General features: G+C 27.1%; 1 protein-coding gene and 1 long non-coding RNA gene across 2 annotated transcripts in view; one reads left to right on the top strand and one right to left on the bottom strand.

The window, feature by feature from the left end:
• The window catches only part of LOC126906062 (uncharacterized), a 31,996-nt gene extending 10,352 nt beyond the window's left edge, over nucleotides 1-21,644 (top strand). Inside the window, exons 2-6 of the mRNA XM_050686306.1 lie at nucleotides 7,100-7,437; nucleotides 12,331-12,438; nucleotides 15,667-15,828; nucleotides 19,509-19,747; nucleotides 20,683-21,644. Of these exons, the coding sequence (XP_050542263.1) occupies nucleotides 7,160-7,437; nucleotides 12,331-12,438; nucleotides 15,667-15,828; nucleotides 19,509-19,747; nucleotides 20,683-20,771 (876 nt within the window). The 5' untranslated portion in view covers nucleotides 7,100-7,159 and the 3' untranslated portion in view covers nucleotides 20,772-21,644. The remainder of the gene's footprint in view (nucleotides 1-7,099; nucleotides 7,438-12,330; nucleotides 12,439-15,666; nucleotides 15,829-19,508; nucleotides 19,748-20,682) is intronic.
• Nucleotides 13,158-15,252, bottom strand: LOC126906064 (uncharacterized). Its single transcript, XR_007704175.1, has 3 exons — nucleotides 14,733-15,252; nucleotides 13,828-14,474; nucleotides 13,158-13,743 (listed from the first exon to the last, which is right to left on the bottom strand). It is a non-coding gene; the product is annotated as an uncharacterized LOC126906064 (long non-coding RNA).
• Nucleotides 21,645-23,792: the final 2,148 nt, after the last annotated feature.

The following is a 23,792-nucleotide window of genomic DNA, read 5'->3' as shown; positions in this document are numbered from 1 at the left end:
TTCTATCTTTTATTACAAAATACTATAATAAAAAAGTTTTCAAATAATTTTACTGATTACAGGTCGCCTAATCTTTAGATTTATATTGACCTATTTTTCAAAAATTTATCATATTTAAATATTAGAATGTTCTTATAAAGTGTTTATATATGATTAATTTTATGTAAATTTTTGAAGTAAATAGCTTCTTCATTTTATGTGATAAATTTAAATTGCGACAACAAGTTGTACCAATATATTGGTAGGTTAAGTCAAATATTCAATATGTCTTTAAAAATCACGTCATTCTTTACAGAAGTATAATCTTGCAAAACAAAATACTATATATTAAGCTTTGATTGTAATATGAATTCAAAATTATCGTCAGCTAGGAGTGTTAGTTGATTTCTACATGTCGTTGCTATTGTTATTTAATAGTTAGAAGTTTGGTATCCTAAAAAAATATAACACGCCTTTAAAAGGTGGTTCTAATGTGTTTGTTCACTAATTACTGATTTTGTTCCAACATGAGTTTCCTCTTGGGACGTTTTTTAATTAATTACTGAGTAATAATAGTCCAAAAAAGCGTAGAAATTGTTATTTTAAGGCTTGTACGGGATATTAAAAAAATAAAAAATTGACAGTTTGTCGTTTTAATATTATTCCAAAATTATATACATGTCATTAAAATAATTAATAGCTAAAAAAATATTATCCGTCTTAAATAAGTAGAACATTTTCAAGCCTGTAAGTTTGCTGCTAATTTACTTTGCATGGACTAAAGATGTTATGTTAATTAAAATAAATCATTAAATATTGACACCGAATAGATAGTAGATATTTTTTATTTTCCTAATGTAAATCATATTTGTTTATATTGAAATATCCGAAGGAACACTTCATTAAATGTCTTATTATTATTATCAAGTGTTTCGTGAACATTACTGTGTATTATTATTATGAACGATAATCGCAGTACACCCACTCGCTAGAATGTGTAATTTTTTTTTTTATAAAAACGACCACCGACATTGTGAGGTTAAGTGTTCGGATGTTCCGATCACGACAAGATGAATAAACAAAAATTCGAAGTTACGTTTAGTTACATACAAAACAGTTGCATTGGAGCGAATAAAAAAAACCTAGACCGTATTTTTGTAATTCGAATATAATTGCATTTAACATTTATATGGCAAGTGCTGGGATGTGATTGTAATGATAAAAATTATTAAGAAAATTAAAATATTAAAATGTATAATTTGCATTGTACGAATTTACATGTACTTGTAGATGTCGATGAATAGTTTTCCTTTCACAGTTCGACGACGAGTACATTTATAAGTGTTATGAGTAATACACATCAACTACTTAAGATACACCTATTGATTAAATTTTATGTACTTAAAAAGTGTAATGTAGATAATAAAATTAATTTAAGTTCATTTTCACCACATCCGTGTTCCGATATAATTGTGCATTAGTATGAAACATTAAAAAACAAATAGAATTTAATTGTAATTTTACGTTTTATATTACTATTTCAGATTTTTAAAAAAACCAAAGAAATTTTTTGAACGGTTTTTATACAGTTTCTCAACAATTATTTATTTTGTTATAACTGTTTTAACTTATGCTCCATACAAACATTAATAATTTCAATTATTCATATTGTTTCGAAGCAAATTACTGTATGTTACTTTGATATTACTATTATATAGATATTATTTAATAATTAAAATTTAATATCAGTTTTTTTTTTAATTAATTAACAATATTAACTCGGTTAATTCTTCTCCAGTACTATTTTTATTCGACTTGCTAATAAACCTTGTTAGCTGAGCATTTTAATTTTCTAAATATTTTACCTTGAATGTTATATTTATGATTTCATCTATAGTGACACTCAGTGGAATTTAACACATGGTAACCCGTGCTAAATTTGAAACCGTGTGTTATTTTTTTACTGGCTAGAGTACATAATCTCTGTTTACATTTAAACAACTTTTTCTGCGCATTTTTTTCAGGAGATTTAATGTTACTCGTTTATTCACGTTTTGGTACAAAGAAAAAAAATTAACACTATCTATCGTGATTAATCTTACACGAAAAACTTTATACAGAGTGTTCAGCAAGTAATGAAACAGATCAATTGTAACAATCAGAACAAAAGTTAACCGTTTCCTTATTTACTGAACACTCAATATAAAAATACTGAGCGAATTATTTTATAAATTAATTAATTTCTACTATTGATTGTATTTAAGTTAAGGGACAGTAATGGTTTCATAACCCTATACTATATTGTTATACAATAGTAAGTCTACTGGTAATATTCAAGGGTTCTACGCAGTAAAAATAAAACAGAAACTTTACTATTATGTACCCTATGAACCTGTCAAAAAGTTATTAATAGTGACAGAATAACAACACATTTTGTAAACATATACACATATACTTATTTGGTACAAGGTGGAACTGGAAAATATGATTAATTTAAAAATGACTCATGATAACAACAAAAAAATTAATTTGAATGAACAATATTATTCTATTTGACTAGTGGGTTTAAGAATAATTGTGTAATATTAATTATTTTTATTCCAATTATTTTCACGCTTATTCATCTACTTACACATTTTTTGAACAATAAATCAATACAGACAGGTATCAAAATCATATTTAGTTATAATAATATAAGGAGTACATTTCTTAAGAATCGATACTTCCTAATTTTTATCATTAAACTTATTTAACAATTCTACTACACCAACAATTATTTTAATACTTATAATACCAAAGCTTTATTCGTGGTTTATAATAAACTCGTATAAATCAATGTAAAGTATTATTACTGCAGTCAATATAATTATATATGTATATTGTAATGCGATATATGTCTTTATTCTGTTGACCAACATAAAAGTAAACATTGAATAGTCATTTGAAAAACTGCATAAGATGCAAAATCAAAGTACATAAAAAAAAAAGTTTCTGAGACTTTAAATATTGGTTTATATATCTTGTAAAAATTTGAAAGGCTAATAAATAAAAAATGTTTTTTTCTTGAGTGTCCTATATGTAATATATAAGGTATAATATGTGGATATTAAAATATTTTGTGCTTGGCAGACCATAAAAATTATTTTAAAATAATAATAGAATGATTGGGCTTGAACATAACAAAAAGTTGAGTTGATTATTAGATGGTAGTATGTATACAATACGACAAAGTGGTCAGGAATAATGGTCAAGTATAGTGTGTCTGCGATTAGTTTTCAATGAAGATTCATTTTAGTATGCAAAAAAATAATCATCTCATCGATTTTATTAAAGGCGTGTTCATTTAATATTTAAATAAATACACTTTATTTAAGGTTGATTTATGCAAAGTAGTAAATTTTTAAATAGTTTTATATCAATTGTTGAATTATAAATACAAAATGTGTACAGTTCTAGAAAAATTATAAATTCATTATTGACTACCTTACGTCACGAAACAAAGCCATGAGCTCGGAAAATGGCAGCTACATAATTCAACTAAATAGGTCAAGTTTTCAACAGGTCACAGTAATAACTAAAACTTTAGTTCTTACTATTAAGTTTTGTATATATATACATATACAGAGTGATTAATTTTCCATGAAATAATAATTAATTAAAAAATAAAAATAATATTGAGAATTTTTTATTTGGTAGCTGCAACGTACATGTTTTTCTCAATTTATCAATCATGAAATATTTTATTTTATTCATCCCTTGTGACACTCCTATGAGTGTCAACCTAATTTTTTTAAATGACAATATACATATTAAACTAGCTTATAAAAAAGAATATGATGTAAATAAGAAAATGATTGGTCAATAACAACTTTTGCATTATTATTTCGGAAGTAATTGACATTTTAAAATATATACTGGAGGCAAAACGTGGATGTTATTTTTATTACTAATCATTTCCCGACTGAAATCTTCCTCCCATCTAAGTATAAAAATATCAATGACTTCCAACAACTGGTTCAAAAATTGTTATTGACCTGTTATTTTCTTAATTAGATCATTTTCTTTTTATAAGCTAGTTAAATACGTATGTTTCCATTAAAAAATAAAATTAACAACCCTATAAGTTATATGGGATGATTCTAAAAAGTAATTATTAGATGATAAATCAAGAAATATTTGCAACTAAAAATAAGCAATTTTTTTTAATATTGCATTTATTTCGAAAGTAATCTAGTAGTTTATGATAAACCGATCACCTTGTATATGCTTTGCATGAAACTAATTGTATCAAGAGATAATTTAAATCGTCTCATTAAATTACTAAAAACAGTCAACCATTGCTGGTTATAAAAATATTACTAGTATATAATCGATTTTAACTCCTGTAAAAATTAAGCTGTTACTATTATTTATTTTACGTTTCAATTTATATTGTAGGAACTCTATTACTAACTTTAGAAAAATAGTAAATTATATAACCTTAACTTTAAAATTCAATGGCACTAATTTTTTCTAATTTTTCTATTTGCTAAAGTTCGTGGTTTTGTTATAAATGAATCTCAATTGTAAAATAATGTCTATTAGTTGTAATCAATCATTTTATTTGACAACTTAATGAGCCTATTATTTTGACATTTGACTTTCTGTATTTGATTTATCAAATTTGCTATCAGTATACAGTAGCAAATATTACAATTGATTAATAAAAATTATATTGTTGGCATTTATAATTAATATGTATTTTTTATTCGCATCATCGAAATCAATGTATTTTTTAACAATTTTTCACCAAGTGACAAAAATATGGGTTTTCAACATCAATAGTCAAACATAATAAAGTAGAATTTTTTTTTTATATTTGTGTTTTACTCAGCTATTAAGGAAATGGTCAATATAGATTCACTAGATGACATTCGTTTCGTCTATTTTACTAGCTTAAAAAATGTACTGATTAAAACACAGAACCAAGGACGCCCGCAGATAATTTTCTCATGGGATGCAAAATTAATATCAACAGTTTAAGCTATGGAGGCAATTCTCCAAAATCTGTGGTCTAGAGAGTCCTCTCTTCCAAAATTCATACGACAACTTAGTTATTTATTTAAAATAGTACTTTTAGAAAGATTATGAGCAAGAAAAAGAAAGTCATAAATAAATACATATTACAAAATTTTATTTGAATTAAAAAGAATTGTCGAACCTTTCCCATTAAAATTTGAACTTAATACATCCCTAATTCTTCTTTCTCTCCCTCGTCTTTATTCCAATTATTTGAAGTTTGTCATCCGTATTCTAAATCTCCACGTAACACAGTCTCCCACATCATCTATACACCAGCAGTCATCATATCTCCTCCAACAACATCCAATCGCCTTTTTTCCGTTCTTACAGCTTCCGAGATTTCTCTCTTCTCATCGTAAGCTTATTTCCCCTCATCTTATCTATGATCAACGTTACTGTCATGTTTCCTCCTGCATATTCATTCCTTATCATACATTCTCTCGTCATTTCTCTTATCCATCTAAACATTCTCATCTGTGTTACCCTCATTCTCTACTCTAATTTCTCGTCAACACAACCCAACCAGCCTATATGTGTGTGTGTGTGTGTGTGTGATTTAGGTATACAAATTACATAATATCTCCGTTACTAGGACATTAAAAACTTTATTATTAATATTTTTTACTTTTTGGAATACCTAATTCTAAAATTAACAGACAACACATTTTACTTCTCTTGTATACGTATCGTATGAAGTCGACCTGTCTCCCATAAATAATGTTCCTAGATTTTAGAATTCTATTAGTATCAGTAGCTGCAAAATTTATTTTACTTTGACAAAAACTCAAATGGAAATTCACAGATTTAGTAACTAGGGTGGGTACAAGAGCATTTCCTGCCTCTCCCTCCACTAACGATACTGTATAGTACTTCAACATAATTCAGACAAAAATTTTAATTGATTTTCTTTTTTAAGAAGCTTAAAATATGCATTGTTTTATGTGAATCTACAAATAATATAAATATTGATTTTAATTCTCTCGGTGATCTATTATGTTTTTTTTTGTTTTAAAATCGTGTTTGTCGCGTATTTTTTATTCACTTGTATATACTAACGGATGTTCTTATGAATTCCACATAAAAAATATTTATAACTTCACGCCCTTCTTAGAGTACCATTACGAAATAGTAGCATAATGTATTGATGTAACCAATTATAGTACATACAAATGTCTGATATATGTCGCATGCTTACTCTAATAATGCAACAATATACATAATACAAGTTCTACCAAATTATAAAAGCTTCACGGATCAAGTTATCTTTGTATACAATTATTATTAGTTACGATACATTACATTATTATTTCCTTATAATTGTAATTGTTTTTTTAAAAGATAGAAGTTGTCATAAGACAAAAAGGGTTGTATTGGCTTAAAAGACGGTTGTATTTGAAAAAAAAATTTTATAGACTGTTAAAAATAATTTCATTAAATATTATTTATAATGCCTATTAATGGTGTCTCATTAACGTTTTTTTCTATTTTTATTATTTTTTTTTTTTTTCATCAAAATTATGTTGATAAATTATATTTACGCGTGTATACTTTTTGGTATAAATATGTATTTACTAATTTGTAGGAGTTGATAGAACGAAATAAAAGATAAAAAAGATTAGGAAAACAGTCTCAGAATTCGAGGTCACGGACATCTGTTATGTCAAGCAGTGGTAAATGTTGAAAAAATTGGCAAAGATTACTTAAGTGAAATTAACCAAAACATTCATTTGTAAAATTTAACTTGTTCCATAATATCCCATATAAAATAAACACCAATTTGTCTTTTTTTTCTAACAATGCCGTCTAGTGTGATCTCTAAAAAAATTACAATTTAAAAAGTAAATAATTAGTTAAATATTTTTTTTCTACAAGAAGATTGCCTTTAAAGAAGTTTACTCACTCATATATTTTTTAGCACGAATCTTCCAATAGTATTTATGTAAACTTTTCAATTAGATTGAAATGTCACGAGACGTAAAAAATTACCTCTCACGTATCATTAAATTGTAATTATAAAAATGATGGTTCATTAACCACATGTTATTTTTATTCATTTCAGTTCGTTCTTTGTTTGATGATAGCAAAACGGTGGTGAGAAGATTGTATCGCCGTACGTATTATGCTGTCCTACATGGCTCCGTCATTAAGTGACAAACCACCAACAGTACCAACACGACTAACACTGGAACAGAAGACATCGGCGTATCATAGGTTCAGTAGACCACCATCCATAACTTTCAACGATGGCCATCGAGAGGGTTTCGGCGCATTACCTGCACCCATCAAGAGCAATATGGTGAAAGAAGACAGTACTAATAGTATAGCATCAAGTGTCGATCTCCTGTCTACGACACATGATGGCAAACGACTGACCGCCAAGCCAGCTACGCTAAAAAGGTAATTATTTTAGGTTTTCATTACACTAACACTTGAAATAAAGTTTTAAAATTACAATGAAATGTTTTCAAAAAACATGTTAAACAGTAATTTTCCTCCAAATTAAAATAAAAATAATATTTTTATACACATTTTGGAGTGGTGTTTCATCTAATTATTTATTATCAGAATTTGAAATTTTAACCAATCTATGCTAAATAAATTTCAATAATCATAATGTTTTATGATGGCTTAAAACACTTTACAATATCTAAAAAAGACAGAACTTTAATTAATCTACAATACGAGTCGAAAATAAAATGCAATACAGGAAGGAACTTAAAAATATAAAATGAAATACAAATGAGTAACTTTGATATAAATAAAAATTTATGCAGAAATGATTTAAATAAACTTTAAATTTGTTTTTACATTGGAGAAAAAATGTTGTAAAATGTTAATTTTTATAAGATCCTGAAGCTTATTTTCATTATTATTAGTGTTCGTGAAAGTTTACTGAAGTGTCTTATCTATACTCGATTTTATTACTTGGCTTAAAAAAATCTTGTGTGCAAGACATTTTATGTGCTATGTTACAACTATAAACAATTATAAGTGCTATTAATTTTTAAGTCTACTAAAAAGTATATAAAATGGGATATTTTATATTGTCTTGACTTTTTTCCAATTTTTAACATATGTTCTAGTAAAGAAAATTCCAGCATTAAAACACATAACTATACAATACCTGTAATTTGTTTAACTATTTATCAGTTGTGTTACACATACAGTTATGTACAACATATCATCATGTTTTTATGATACAATATCTATTTAGAGTAATAGTTAAAAAGACTAAAATATTTCAGCTATCAAAAATAACTCTTATTTAAGAAAACAGATGGTCACTATTTTATATATAAAATAGTAGCCATCTGTCCTCTCAAATATATGTATTTGAGAGGATAAATAATAAACATATTCATTTGATAGAACATAAAAAACAAATTATTATTGCATAAAATGGTCTAGTTAATTTAAATGAACAAATTGAAGGTTGATGTATACGTTTAACAAGCTAATAAAATAATTTATCTTCCAACTAAATGCAAGATGTAATAAAAGACGCCTATAATGTAGTTAAGGGATCTATAATATATAGCAGACTATTGGTGATAAATTAATCCCGTTTAAAAGGAATAAATGTTTAGGGGTGGTTTTTGCTGTAATCTTTAATTAGAAAACTTCTGTTAGGGTAAATAAATTATTTTTTGTTGGCATTAAACAAAGGAGTTTTATTTAGAAATAAACGAGTGATACAATAAAAGATTTTTTTTGTATTAAAATTTTTAATATGTTAAAAATTAACCTAACTGTTTTGGACATAACTAATTGGTACGCAAAATCAATAAAGTAATGGAGCATAATTGTTATTTTTAATTACCAAGTATTAAAACGTCTAAATTATTCAATTTTAATGTGTATTTGATAGTTAAATTGGCGAGGGATCGACCTTTTGGTTTATAAATAGAGAATATGAATAATTTTCATTTAGAGTTTGTATTTCTAAGTGAATATCAAATATTTATGCTAAACGATTTAATATAAAATATTAAATTTAACAATAACGACAAAAATTGCAACATTTTCTTATACTAAATCTACTTTTTTTATTTCTATAAAAACATTCAATTCTTGTTATTGTCATTCTAATTTTTATAACTTTTGTTTTCTTTTTATTTCTACAAAGTCCATTGTTCTACTTTAACAAAAAAAATAGTGATGGGAAATATCGAATAGTAACTATCGAACTATTCGATAGCCATTCAAAATCTATTCGAATAGTAAAAATATTCGATAGTTACACAATATATTCGAATAGTTTTTAAAATATTTGATAGTTTATGCTAAAAATAAAATATTCGGTGGTATTAACACAATTCAAATAGCTATTTGATAGTTAAAAATATTTGAAAATGCCCATCACCAAAAAAAACCTATGAATTATAATTTTTAATTTGAAGATTCGAGGGTATAATTATATTTAAGTAAATATTTTAAATAATATAAGGAAACACAATTTGTGATCTTATTTTTTTAGTTCAGACTACATTTTATTCGACTAAAAGATGAGATTAAAATAACGGTTTATAAAAATATTCTCGTATAAATTTTTTACTTCATCAAGTGAAATAAAAAGATTTTCTTTGAAAAATGTTAAAGTATAAATATTTAACGTATAGTTTAAGCTGAAATACGTTAAAATTTTATTTAAAAAAATCTTATAATTAACACAAAAATTCAAAAATATTTTTTTAACGTCAACTTAATATTTTGAGCTATTTATTGAATAGCTTCTATATATTTAAATAGCAAAAATACAATTTTACAAGTTAAACGTTTCATAGTATCACTGTTCAAAAATCTTTTTAAAACCTATCTAATATTTACCACATTACACTGAGTGCTAAAATTTGCATATTTACGTAGCAATATTAATGTTGCACTACAATGATGTATTTTTGCGTCGTTTTTTAAGCAGACTTCCCACGCTGATGTTCATCGCCCACTCGGTACGTCACCAAATGGCTATGGCAAATTTATTTTAAACCCATCGCCCCATATATCCGGCAGGGATCTTGAATACGACCATCAACTAATTTACACGCATGTTCAAAAAAACACTGTCGCCAAGTTAACGATATAATATAGTTCATGAATAATACAACACAAACAGCTCCTAAGTATCAATATTACGGCGCTAAAATATTCAAACGTTTTTTTTGTCATCGTGTCACTGTCGTTCTCGTGAATGAGTTTCAATTGTACACACACAAGTGAGTGATGTATGTTGATTGGGATCTCTGTCGTCATTCTCGTAGTGAATCTGAATAGCCAGATTGTATGAAAGACTATATGTCACTTTTAAACGTTTAAAACAATTAATGACCTTGACATGACACTTTTTAGGATTTAATTTACTGAGTACAACAGTACTCACGAGTAGGTCGTTAGTGAAAATTTATGGACTAAGGTTTGAGTTTTATACCTAATAATTTTATGTTGCCCTTCAAAAAATCAAGTTAGTTCTATCTTAGTTAAGAATTTTTAATATTTTGTGAATCATGAACACGTTTTTCGGTTGATTTTGAATTGAACAGATTTTTGTTGATAATTAAATTACTAATGTTTCATTAACTCTTAACTACTTTTAAGTATTATTAAATTTTCTTCGAGTAAATTTATTGTAGTATCATTTTTTCAATTTATGTTTTTTAATAATTTACTTAATATAAAAATATTATGACTATGAATAAATACAAAGCTTTAAATTAAAATTCGTGCGTTTGTTATATACACCATATAGAATAGGTTTGATAATTCCTGTAGTAACGTTGAAAAACATTTAACGACTGATAAGTTGAAAGTATTTTATACTAAAATAATCAATTAATCCATAGTTCGGTTATTTACATAAGTAAGAATTTTGCTAAGCGTTTAAAATCACTTAGCTCGTGTAATCAGTTTGATAATAAATGTAATAATATCTTAAATATACATTAACAAATCTATGCATGATCACTAAGTTAATTGTTAATGTCAGATTTTATATTTTTAAATATTCCATTCCGTATTAATTAACTTATTAATTTTAATTAATCAATAATTATTTTTTTAACCTTTTGACATATAATCTAAGGTGAATCAAAAAACTTTTTAAAGTTTTACTTCAATTTTTTTATCAAAATTCTTCAAATTAACGTAGTATGTGTTTTACGCTGTAATTAATATATTAAAACAAAACCACAGTTGACAATTAAAAATATTTAATGAATAATTATTACCTAATCGAAAAATAATAATTACAGTGTTTCTGTTACTTGTTAAACTTCTTTTTGGTAAAGTAATAAACAAACCCAAAAAAAACAATTTTTATATTTATTTATACATATATACATATATATATATATATTATTTATAAGTATTATTTTATTTAACTTATCTTAAAAACAATAGTTTCCTCAAACTTAGAATTACATTATTGAACAACATGCTATTTCTTGATACGCAGTGTGTATTTGTATAAAAGTTGGTTGAAGGTCACACATTGTTTTGACGAAATATTTGTCATATTATTGACTACTTATGATTTTGCATAAGAAATCTAACAAGAGAAAAGCTGCAAGATAATAAAATTAATGTCACTAGTTAAAAGTGTATACTAATACATTTATTTGTATTTAGTTACACCTATTGTCCTTATGTTAACGTTTCAAGTGAATGCTATTAAAATTAATGTGCCTGAATAATATAATTGTAAAAAGAATATACATACGCCTTCGAGTATTTAATTTGAGAAACATTGCACGCTAAATTTTCACTGTTAATGTTGTTGTGTATTAACTTCAATTTTTTTCTGATATTGAATCAACAAATTATTTAACAAAATGTTATAATATCATTATATTCTATCGAATATCCATACCGTTATGGAAGGTACTTGAACATTTTACTTTGTAATCTAAGATTTTTAGAAGATATCCGGTTTTCATTCGTTGGCTCTAATAGACATCAAAATAATTTTTCCCTCGCATCAGTGTTAAATATATTTTTTGGGTCAAATTATTATTACTATCTATCACGAATATCCATGACCGGTCATGATAAGAAAAAATCAGCCACGCCCCAGTTCTTTAGAATTCCAACAAGTTATCAATCTTGCCTTTATTTTTTACTAACGTCAGTTTATTATTTACTAACTATTTGACCATTGTTTTTATATATAAATATTTTTATCGATATTATTTGTTGTAATACAGAGGTCATACAGACAAATATTTCAATTAATAATATATTTTTACAAATAATTGTGTTTAGAACAATTTAGTTATTTGTGTAATCATTTATTTTCAGGGTTTCTTTTGGCAGTTCAAAAGGTTCTATGGTAGAAACTTTAATATACGATAGTCCTCCTGTACAAGAAGAAGTGCTTGATCACAGTGATCCCGACGATACTGATGGGTAAGTAGATTTATTTAATGCTTAAATCTTGGAACACGTATATTAAATCATAAAAAAAAGTCTCCTAATTATATAAACAATTATTATGATATTAGATGCAATGTGTTTAAATAATATTCTACTTTCATCTTCCATTGACAATACATTAAAAATATTGACTATTGTCAATGAAACTTACAAAATTAATTAAATTTGTGTTGAATCAAATTTATTTTATTTATTGACTAAAATAGTTTTAGATAATAAAATAAAAAGTTTAATAAATTACAAGAAAAGTTATAATAAAACATCCATTAATAATATTTTATTAAGAAATAATATATTTAATACATATTTATTAAAAAAAAAAATGCTAAATTATTATTAATTTTTTATAATTTTATACTGGGATATATATTTAAAACAAAAAAAAGTTTTTGATTGGCTTTTTAATAAGTGAACTGTTTTATTTATCTTGATAAATTTTTTTAATGAAAAATAAATTACGTCATTTATTATGAGCTAATGTATTATTAAATTATACGTTACACTGGAATACATTAGCAATTTGTTGTATTTATTTGACTTAGTGTACAGTGAAACATTTATTTTGATCAGTTTTATAAGTATATTCGTTAGCTCATTGCTACGATATTTACCATATTTTTTATGTACAATAATAATGATGTCTTTTAATTTTTTTTTGTTAAAAATGAAAATTTATTTATTATAAAGTAGCATTAATTGTTAACTCCATCATGGTTCAAAATAGTTTAACTATGATTAATACGTACAATGATTGGTTTTTAAGATCTAATTAGGAAAATATTTTTTTTAATTGCTATGCACTTAACATATCTGACAATAAACATATATATAGTATTTATCAGGTATTTACATTATTAATTCTTTAAAATCATCGAAATTCAACCATAAGTATGCATTTTTAAGTGAAAATGCTTTTATTTGTTTATATTTTTTTAAATTGAAAAAATATATGTAATTATATATCATATATTAGTATTGTGATTTTAAGGTAGTATAATAAAAGCATATTTTTATGTATAAGATTTATAAATTGAAATATATTATTCCAAATTCAGAGTTAGTTAATGAATATTTAATGTGCCTTTAAATTCCGAATACCTTAAGCTATTGACAAAAATCTTAGTAGTAGCTAAATTTATCATTGTTCTTCTCCCATTTTTTGTGCAGTTATAAATTGTTTTTTATCTTCATTTTAATATCATTTTTTTAACTTCAAATTAATCGGTCGTATGAGAAGCGGTAGATGCATTGTTCTATTTCAAGGAATGAACCTGTGTCCTAAAAAACAATAATTACAATAATAGATTAGATAAATACAAACATAGCGTGTCAAAATATTATTATATTTTTTTTTATTCTAACTTTATCGATTTCTATATGATATTGTGTCATGACACAAAATGTTTGACTAGCGAATATGTACTGATGGCAGCACTGTAGTGAACGTGGCAAATATTCTTGCTCACCCCACGCTGGTCCGCGATCCCTCAACAATACTCTCTCTCCAGTACACTGTACCGTTTTGTTCGTACGCCGTCACAATTCTATGAAATCTATTCTTCGTAGTATTACGTGTATACATTAAGATTATAAAACTATATAACGATCTAACATTTGTGTTGTTCGCTATCTACGTTTCTGTAACTATTTTATAAACTTTTTTTACATAATTCTAATTTATCACACTATCGTAGTATGTTATAGAATCTATTCCTATACAATGGTTAAAAAATAATTTTCGTATCCCGAATCAATTTACGTACTGCACTATTCATATCTAAAATAATAGCGTTCGCTACTGGTTGAAAATTGGTAAGTTTTCTTTGTATATTGTTATCTTTATTGCTTTTGATAGGATTTTGAATAGTTACCGTAGTAGACACACCGCCGTCATCAGCTGTCCAGTTAACACCTAACATTTGGTGCGTTCTCAATGACTACCATCTAGTGTATGATGTCATCGCTAAACCGGTTCCCTCGGGTCAATTTCTTCTACACAGGTGGTGGATCTGTAATTTTAGTTGGCATAACCAAACATACGATTATCTTTTAAAATTTGTATGTAATAAAAATATGATACAATTTTTTAGAGGGATGCTGCAATATTTTCAATTGTAATAATAATGTTAATCAATTCATGTATGTTTAAATGTTGTAATGAAGTATTATTATTAACAAAAAATTCGTACCATTCTCCGCCCTAGACCTAATTAATTGATCTAAGTAAGCATAGAAATATTAGAATAGTGTTACTTTGTTTAACTTACGTCATTCTCCGACTGATAAAAACTTCTTATCACGAAATAGACTTATCGAAATTAGATTTTGGCGCGTAAACAACGTATAGGATCACCGTGTTTTCGTAAGCTTTTGATATCATTATATATTCATATCATGTTTAACAGTAACAAAATCTGCACAAGGTCAAATTCCTCGACTAGCCTCGTTTTTTTTATTGTTATTTACAGCCTATCGTTGTTTGAGCTTTGTTAATAATTAACCTCTAGCAATTGTGGCAGTCGAAATGATCAGCTTAACAATTAGTTCGTTTTAAACAACCAACTGCCGTTACTATCGCAATTGTTGTCTAATGGTTTAGCTCCATTACTTTTTTTTAGTATCTCTTAATTTATATTAAAATAATCGATTTAAAATTGAATATTTTCAACTAAAGTATCAAATTGTGATTTTGTAATTTTATTTAATTAACATTTGTTTCAAAACATATTAATTTAGTAGTTTATCTATAAGCTTAAATTTGTATATAAATATATATATATATATATTTTTAAAATCTTTTAATAGAGTGGCTACGGCAAATTTTTAGGTATAAATCTCTACCCTTGATTTATGCTCATACGTTTAGCTATTATAAGTTATTTATGTTATTCCAATAAGGGCATGGTTAAATTATATCAATTCTATAACTCTGGAGCCATCTGTTTGTGATATGTCTTAATGTATTGGGACCTTGAGGAAATTTGTATGGGTAATTTTTGGATAGAAACCAACTTGGAATCAGTCCATTCGAGTTTTTTTTCAAATAGTGTTTATTTTCACATTTCCACCGAACGTCATCTGGAGTGAAGCGCGCAAGTCTGGAGTTAAAATTAGAAATGCAAATAGGTCAAACTTCATGTAATTTAGTTATTATTGAAAATCTTTTAACTACTAGTCTAAACGGTTTGTGTTTGATTTCAGAACCGTCGCGTCTACTAAAGTACGAGTAAGTTTTTTTGAATCAGAAAGACCTTCTTGGATACCATCGCCGCCAAAATCGTTAGAAGTATTTGGCGATACCACAATGACCACATCTAGTCCGATTCTTCAACGGTCAAACGGACAACTTCAAACTCAAATAAGGTATGTACATGTAAGATAAGTAAATAATTATTATTATTTAAAAAAAATTGATAGACTGTTTGAAATTCGGTGGAATATACAAATTAATTCAGTCATGTTATTTTGTTATCGCATGAACTGTTATCTTGGATCAAGACGACAATGTGTTATGAACACAAACTCAGCCTTACAATGTTGTTACTATTAGAACAATTATTATGTGTACCACGTAAATTCGTAAAGCTATTTTGCTTGAGTTACTATTGTCCAGATGGTTGAACGACCCTTCTATTAGGCCCCGACAGCAATCGCATACGTGAGAAGTGATCGTCCAGTCGTTTATTTATACTGGTTGGCTGCAGACGTTATCGTTTTAGTGTAGTGGCACTTAACGCCCAGGACACAGCGTAACAGATACGCTTTGATAGGATTCCATATTATTAACAGTCGAGGACGTTGAAATGTAACCTCCAAATAATAATTCTTCTGGTCTACCAAACTCCGTAAAGAAAACATACTAAACATGGAAAATAATCAACGAAAAATATAATCGAACGAATTGATAAGCATTGCTACCACATACATTTTTAGGTGCATTTCAATTGCGAAACAATCAATACCTCGCTGTCAAGTATTTCTTTACTCGGTGAAATTCGCCTTTTAGGGTATTCATCGAGTATTTGCTTTGAAAACTGGTACTGTTAACAGAATATGAATTTTACGCCTGATATATTACGTTATCTCGTTCTAGTTTGAAGACGAATGCTGCGTAACGTCTACATTGTGTAATTATTATAATAGAGAAGTATATGCAGAGCAACTAGTATAGACAGTTGGCAATTATACAATCTATTGTTTATAGAATGGTGTGCATCACTCCGAGTAGTCATTACAGAAAATATTCTTTAACTTCGCGCTATGGGTCAATAGAGCAATTGGAATTATAATTACAATAAAAGATTTTCCGTATGTTATATTTGATGTTGACCCTGAAATGACTAAAGTATTTCGTTCGTCACTTTTGTTTATGACACTAAAATAACTATTGTTTTTAATGTATTACACTACATATTGTTTACTGTGAAATCACTTAACTTGCAATACACGAAAAACTGTCAATAAATGTGTCGATACATTATTTTTTACAATGTATGAAAGAGCTAAGAGCTTTTAAAAATTCCATTCGTTTCAGAACAGAAATCATTATCTTAATAATTGAAACTATTAAAAGTAATCAATGTACAATTTATTACTTTGGTACATCAATTTTTTGCACTTCTCAAAGCTATTCTATGGCCTCCTCATACCGTCGAGTACCGCCACCGAGACGCCACGCAGCGTCTGCGATTACGTCACCTGTTCACTATATTTCATTTGTAATGTGTGTACTATACGAGTACAGAATGTAAGTAGCCGGGCGGCCACAATCGATAACCTTCGCTACTGCGGGGGAGAGTATCAGCGGTAGAAAGCAGACAGAATCATGCGCACATAGTCTATTATCGATATCTGCCGTGTGTACAACGCGATACTATCGATTGTTACGGTGCACAGTATCTGCAGTCAACGATAAGGAAGGGGATCGCGCCGCCGAATGCGGTTAGGCTCGCCAGTTTACTGTTCCTTTCGTTACCGCCGCGACGATTGCCGTTTTCGACTTGCGGTACTCCATTCTTATATGTTGTTATAATCGCCTATTTTAAAACCGCCGGGCTGAAAAACTTGTATACAACCCAGGCCTTTGGATTATGCCAACGAGTATGACCGCTTCTCATGGCGGTGTGTTGTATTATGTGGTCAAGGTACCAAAAGACGACGCATCCTTGGATTACGTTTCAGCCACAGCTTCACACAAATACCTGGAAGAAAAGCGCACCTTATCGCCTTTAAACTTAGAGTGAGACTACACTACGACTTAATGATTTCTTTGCAAAGTCAATTACCTATGATATACGTTTCATTGATGTTAGACATTTTAATAATAACTAATTCAATAAATAACAAAACCGCATGAACATACACACAATTTTTGTATAAAGTCTTATTTTCATTAATTTCCCAACATAAAAAATCAGCTTCATACGTGCTATTTCATGTTTAATGTTTGAGATCATTTTGCGGTCAAAAGTGCTCCGAATATTTCTTCAGTCACGTCAAATTAAACCGCTTAACTACTTCGTTACGGTTTGGTGATAATCGAAATCGACGTCTACAATTGTTGAATTATTCTTGTGAACAAAGAAAACGTAACTCCACTTCAATTTTTTTCATTAAATTGCACATTTAAAACATGTTTTATGTTAACGAACTTAAGATTTAATTATTATAAAAGCAATAAATGACTACCGCCCGTTTAAAAATTTCATAAGAACATTACATTTAATACCGTCGAGTTATCTAGTCGTATAAATAAACTCGATAGTATGTAATTATAAGAAAATCATTTTGGTAACATACAATCTATCTTCAAATAATGCTAAATTGTTAAGACTCTTGTACTTTAAAAACCTATTTATCGTTTTGGATATTTTCCAATACTTGGTTTGATCTATACGAAAACTAATACAACTCTCCGTTTTTAACTATAGTTAATTTTCATCGCTGTTATTTTGTAATTATTGTCGTTTAAAAAACATTCGTGACATACCATTAATGATATTACAAAGCGTTTTTAACTAAATAATAAATTGTTTTTTCGAAAACTGTGTAAGATGATCGATGATGACTACGCGGGTGAGACCTTTTGGCCTGTTAGGAATTAAACTATATTGTTTCGAATGTCAGACAACCACACCTTCTTAAAGGTCAGCTAAAAATTAACACAATATCTTGATATTCTAAGATATTTAAATTTAGGCAATAGAAAATTGTTTTTTGTAGATAGTTGAATTTCTATTTTTTTTTTATAAGAATACTAGAATCTGTTAATAACACAAAAACAAAGTAGCTTTGTTCAACAAATATAAATAAATAATAAATAAGTGAATGGGAAAATCGTACAGCAACAGAACCTTAGTTAAAGGTTTATTATTTTATAGTCTTAATATTTTAATCAATATTTTTAACTACTTCATTTTTTTTTTTACAAAAAAATAATGATTTTATCTAAATTTTTATTGAATTGAGTATATTTTTATGTGAGATAATTTCATAATAAAGTTGTACCGTTCGAAACATTCCATAAAACTACTACACGAAAAGTAATTGAATACCTAAATCACTCCCTAATATAAACCGTTCATTCGAAATCCCAACGCCTATAAAAATCTCTATTCAATCATGTAAGTTATACTAAATTGCATTTTTGTAGCGCATCATTGTCAGTTAGATAATTACGAACTGCGTGTCTAGTGTCGAGTACTACATGAACATTATTATTAGCGAGCGCATGAGATTTTCCATTGACAAAATCACGGTTCGGTGAACCAGCAATGAGCTGTGAACCGACTGAATCTCTTTTTCTGTCTGATGTAACTGATGAAAGTTTGAATCATAGCAATTCCAACACCCATATCGTTCTCGCTTTCCCTAATGCTTTTCCGATTGATATTACGTCTATAGGGTATAACAATAATAAAGAAAATCCTAATGAAATATCAAATTAGGATTAATTTCCTAATTATTGTACAGCATAGATACAATGTGTTATTTTTCGTTGATGTACGCTCAACATGAATACTTAAAAAATATATTTTTTTTAGTTCGGACGGTTGGGATAATCCTTTCAGGCCCGACGGTGACTTATCGAAAGAAGCTGACCAAATAGTAGAACTTATCAAAGAAGGAAAACCAATCACACCAACACCCACTAATACTACATCACCACTATTGCCTAATCAACCTGCAAAACACGAACAACTAGTAACATCCACGCCGACTAAATCAAACGGTACACGTAGTGAAAAAAATGCGGTACCGCCCAACGTGGAAGTCCAAAGAGGTAATTATCTAATCTCCGACCTATTTATTGCCATAAATACGCCAAGAACGTATAAATATATTTCTGTCCGCATATACTTTAATTCATAAGACGAACGTATAACTAATGAAAAAAGATATAATTAATAATAGAGAGAAAAAAATTATTATTTCTATTTTTCTTATTATCTAGAACAACTTTTTATGACCTAATAAAAACTACGTTATTTCTGACTTATTCATAATTACTTTAAATTTATATGTGTTCTATAAAGGAAATTAAATCGTTAGGAATGTCCATAGAATACCATGCATCCATAGATATTTTGTAAACTTTACTAAGATTAATTTAATAGACCCAGAATGATGTTCTTTTTATCATCAATTTAAAAATAAAAAAAACATAAATAGAGCGGTGTTTAGAAGATGACTTTTAGGGCAATAGCCTCCTAAAGATAAATTCTAAGGGACGAATCTCAATAAAGAGTGAAACTTCTAAATATTGTCAACATACGGTCGACCAAAAAAAAATATTTTATTTCTAATATTGGTAGCTTATCATTATAAACATAAATTTTATTGACAAAAACAAACAAACAAATAAAACTTAAGATGACAAAAAAAAAAAATTAGGGGTGCCAAAACTCCTGTAACCACTCAAAGTCATAAATGCAGCCCTGTGTACAAGTTATTGGCATGTTTCAAGGTCTTGATGGTATTTTCCGGTAAATGGAGCAAATTCATTAGGTCACGTCTAATTTTATTTATTTGTTTTGACCTTTTGTCGTTAATCGCGTGTTTATGCTTAAAATACTTTACCTTCACCATATTTTCCACACCTAATGTCACATTAAAAACAGCTCAATATTAAAAAAGCTGAATAAACAACTTTTCAAATAAATGAAATTTTTAGTTTTTTCAGTGAACTTAAAGTCATTTTTTTATTTATTCTTACAGGAACTGTGATAAATGGAAACGAACCTTCCCAAGTGGAACACGTCGTATTGAAGAAAAAACCAAAATGCAGGTGCTGCGTGATACAATAATAAGTATCCCAACACACATTTTTTATTGATGTATTATAATAGCATATAATATAATGTAATCCAAAACGCATTAACTTATAAGCAAAGAATGCTGCGCCTTCAGCTATACGTTGTTCAAAAGATCGCCAGGTTTTGCGATTCAAAAATTATTTTCAGAGCTATATTATTATTATTATTATTAGATATTATGTTTGTACCTATATATTTGTATTTATAAGTATATATATTATATAACTTGATAAATTTGTATTGTAAAAATAATGACTTTTCTATATTATAAAAAAAAAAAAAAATGCCTGGAATTGAATAACATAAACAAATGTCACATAGTTCCTTTTTGTATAATTTATATATGTATATTTATATATATATATATAATTAACGAATAACTATTATAATGTTTATTACTTATAATATACATAAAAATATACTTAGTGTAATAGTATATACTTTAGCAAACTTTTGCTTGTGACATATTCATGTATTCGTGTGTACACTTGTACTATTTGGACAACTGTGGTTCGTAATGAATGGATGGAGCACATAGGAAATGTTTATTTCTAAGCAAATGTTTTCAAACAAAGTTAACGCACGCTCAAATGTTTCATTTTACGAATTCACACAAGGCAAATATATTTTTTCATTAACTAAAATCCCTACAATCTTTCTGTGATTATATTATATTTATTTATTTTTTTTTTTTTGTTATTTGTTTTGTATTTATATACTTTGTGAAATGTATTGATTAAGGGATTCAGTGAATTTAAAATTTATTGTATCATTTAAAATACGTTTGAAATTTGTAATTTAGATTTCTAATTTATTTACTAGTAAGTGTTTGATAATATTTAAATAAAAGTGATTCGTCTATTATCATTGTTTTAATAAATTTAATTATTAAAAATGTTAAAAAATTAATAATCGAGTCCTTCCTGACTTTTAAGTATAAAATGAGTGTAGTTGTGGTAAAGTGTGTTAGTCATTTTTCATTATTTTTTTAATATATTCCAAGTAATTTGCATTGAAAATTAATAGTAAAAATATGAAAATTCTTCACATTTTTTTTTTTAAATACTGTTATTTAAAAAACTAGTAAAACCAAGTAGCTATATACATTTTAGTTTAGAATTACAATTGAAACAATTCATTACAAACATTTCATTTTCAAATGATGTGTGTGAATTAAAATTAATATTGATGAGCTAACAAAACATAGAGAAACGAAAAAAGTTAAGAAATTTTTATAGTACTTACCTATTTAAATATGGATTTAACATTTTAAACATAGAAAAAATATTAACACTAATTATAATATATCAAAACCATAACACTGTATCATAATGAAAACAGGCTGCTATATTGCTGTGACGATTATGTTAAACAAACAGTCGGCCTATAGGAATCCCAGTGATTGATAACTGTAATAATAAATAATACTTTTTAGTATCACTTCATAAGGTGACGTTGAAAAAACATAATACATTGTATAATTCAAAACACACACGACTTCACAATTACGTTAACTCTGTGACACTTATTATATTATAAGCTTTTAAAAAGGAGAACATAGAATAAGCGTATATCATCGTAAACTGTTTAGAAAGTTATATATATTTTATGTAAAAAATTATTTTAGGAAGGAAAAACAATTTATCCCCTCCAATTTATATTGGTTAATTCTATGTATAACCCAAATAATGATTTCTGTCAGACCTACCTACTAGATTGAATTAGGATAATAATAGTTTTTAATAAAATACATTGAAACATTCTTATTTTTTTCAATTTTTAAATTGAAATTTTAGTACTGCGAAAAATTATGTTGTGCAACTTATTTTTATGTAAATTTTTTTGAAAATATTTTCTTAAATGTAACATTTTTGTATTTGCAATATTCATAAAGATAAATGTTTAAGACCAAATAATTCTATGGTTTCACAAAAAATTTAAATTAAATAGTTTTTATTAGTTAGACGTTGAACAATTAATGTATTAAAATAAAATCACGAAGTATAAATAAGAACCACCCAAATGGGGGGGTATATTGACTGAGCTGGAGTTTTCGGGGTTTTGGTCAATTAGTGAGCATTGAGGTTCTATTGGGATTGTAATGTCCGAGGGTTTAAAACAATAAAGACAAATAGATACAAAAAGAAATAGTAAATAGTTAAAGTTCCTCTTTATAGAGGTCATCATACAAGTATCATGTAATGTGATTATGCATATAGGGTACAAACTAATCAGTGACAATTAATTATAGTTCGAAAATTAATGTAAATATTAGGTCTACTGTTTTTTACTTAGATTTTAGCTTCGATGCGAAGCTGAGAAGGTATTGGTTTTACTAAGATGTGTTTTTTTTTTTTTGTGTCTGTTATCACTTTTTCTCAGCTCTCACCGAACCGATTTCTTTCAATGATACGTCAAAAGATCACAAATCGTATCTAGTCGAAGACATTACCCTCAAAAATTGAAAAAAATTCCCTCGTTCCCCGTAAATGGGGGAAACCTCCAAAAAAATTACGAATTTAAAAATCGCTAATTTTCGAAATTTTTTCAATTTTTTTTACTTAAAAGTGCCATAACTTTTTCAAAAATGAACATATCAATATAATTCTTTTTTATATAGATGTATAATATCATTATCTTTCATTTGGTATATTTTTTTCATAAATTTAACCCCCCTTAACCTGCCCACAAGGAAGGATTTAAAATGACAACTTTTTCACAAAAAATTAACTTTTTCAACTTAACTTTTGAAAATGTTTCGGAAGGTCTGACACTTTTATATATATCTTAAATTGAAGCTAATGCAATGTTCTTTATTATGCAAAAAAAAAATTTCAGACTTTAATTTATCTTCATGGTGAAAACAGACATCAAAGTTTATAAAAAAAATACGATTTTTGTAAAAAAATTCTTTTTTACAATTTTAACTTTATAATGCTATAACTTATTGAAAAGTGTATTGATCAATATAATTTTTTTATGGGAAATACTATTTTTTAATAATCTCTTTTT

Source organism: Daktulosphaira vitifoliae, unplaced genomic scaffold (genome assembly GCF_025091365.1).
Source record: "Daktulosphaira vitifoliae isolate Bord-2020 unplaced genomic scaffold, ASM2509136v1 Scaffold_4, whole genome shotgun sequence".
In the NCBI taxonomy this organism is placed as follows: Eukaryota; Metazoa; Arthropoda; class Insecta; order Hemiptera; family Phylloxeridae; genus Daktulosphaira; species Daktulosphaira vitifoliae.
The sequence above is the reverse complement of the archived record's forward strand: the minus strand, read 5'-3'. Positions and strand labels throughout refer to the sequence as shown.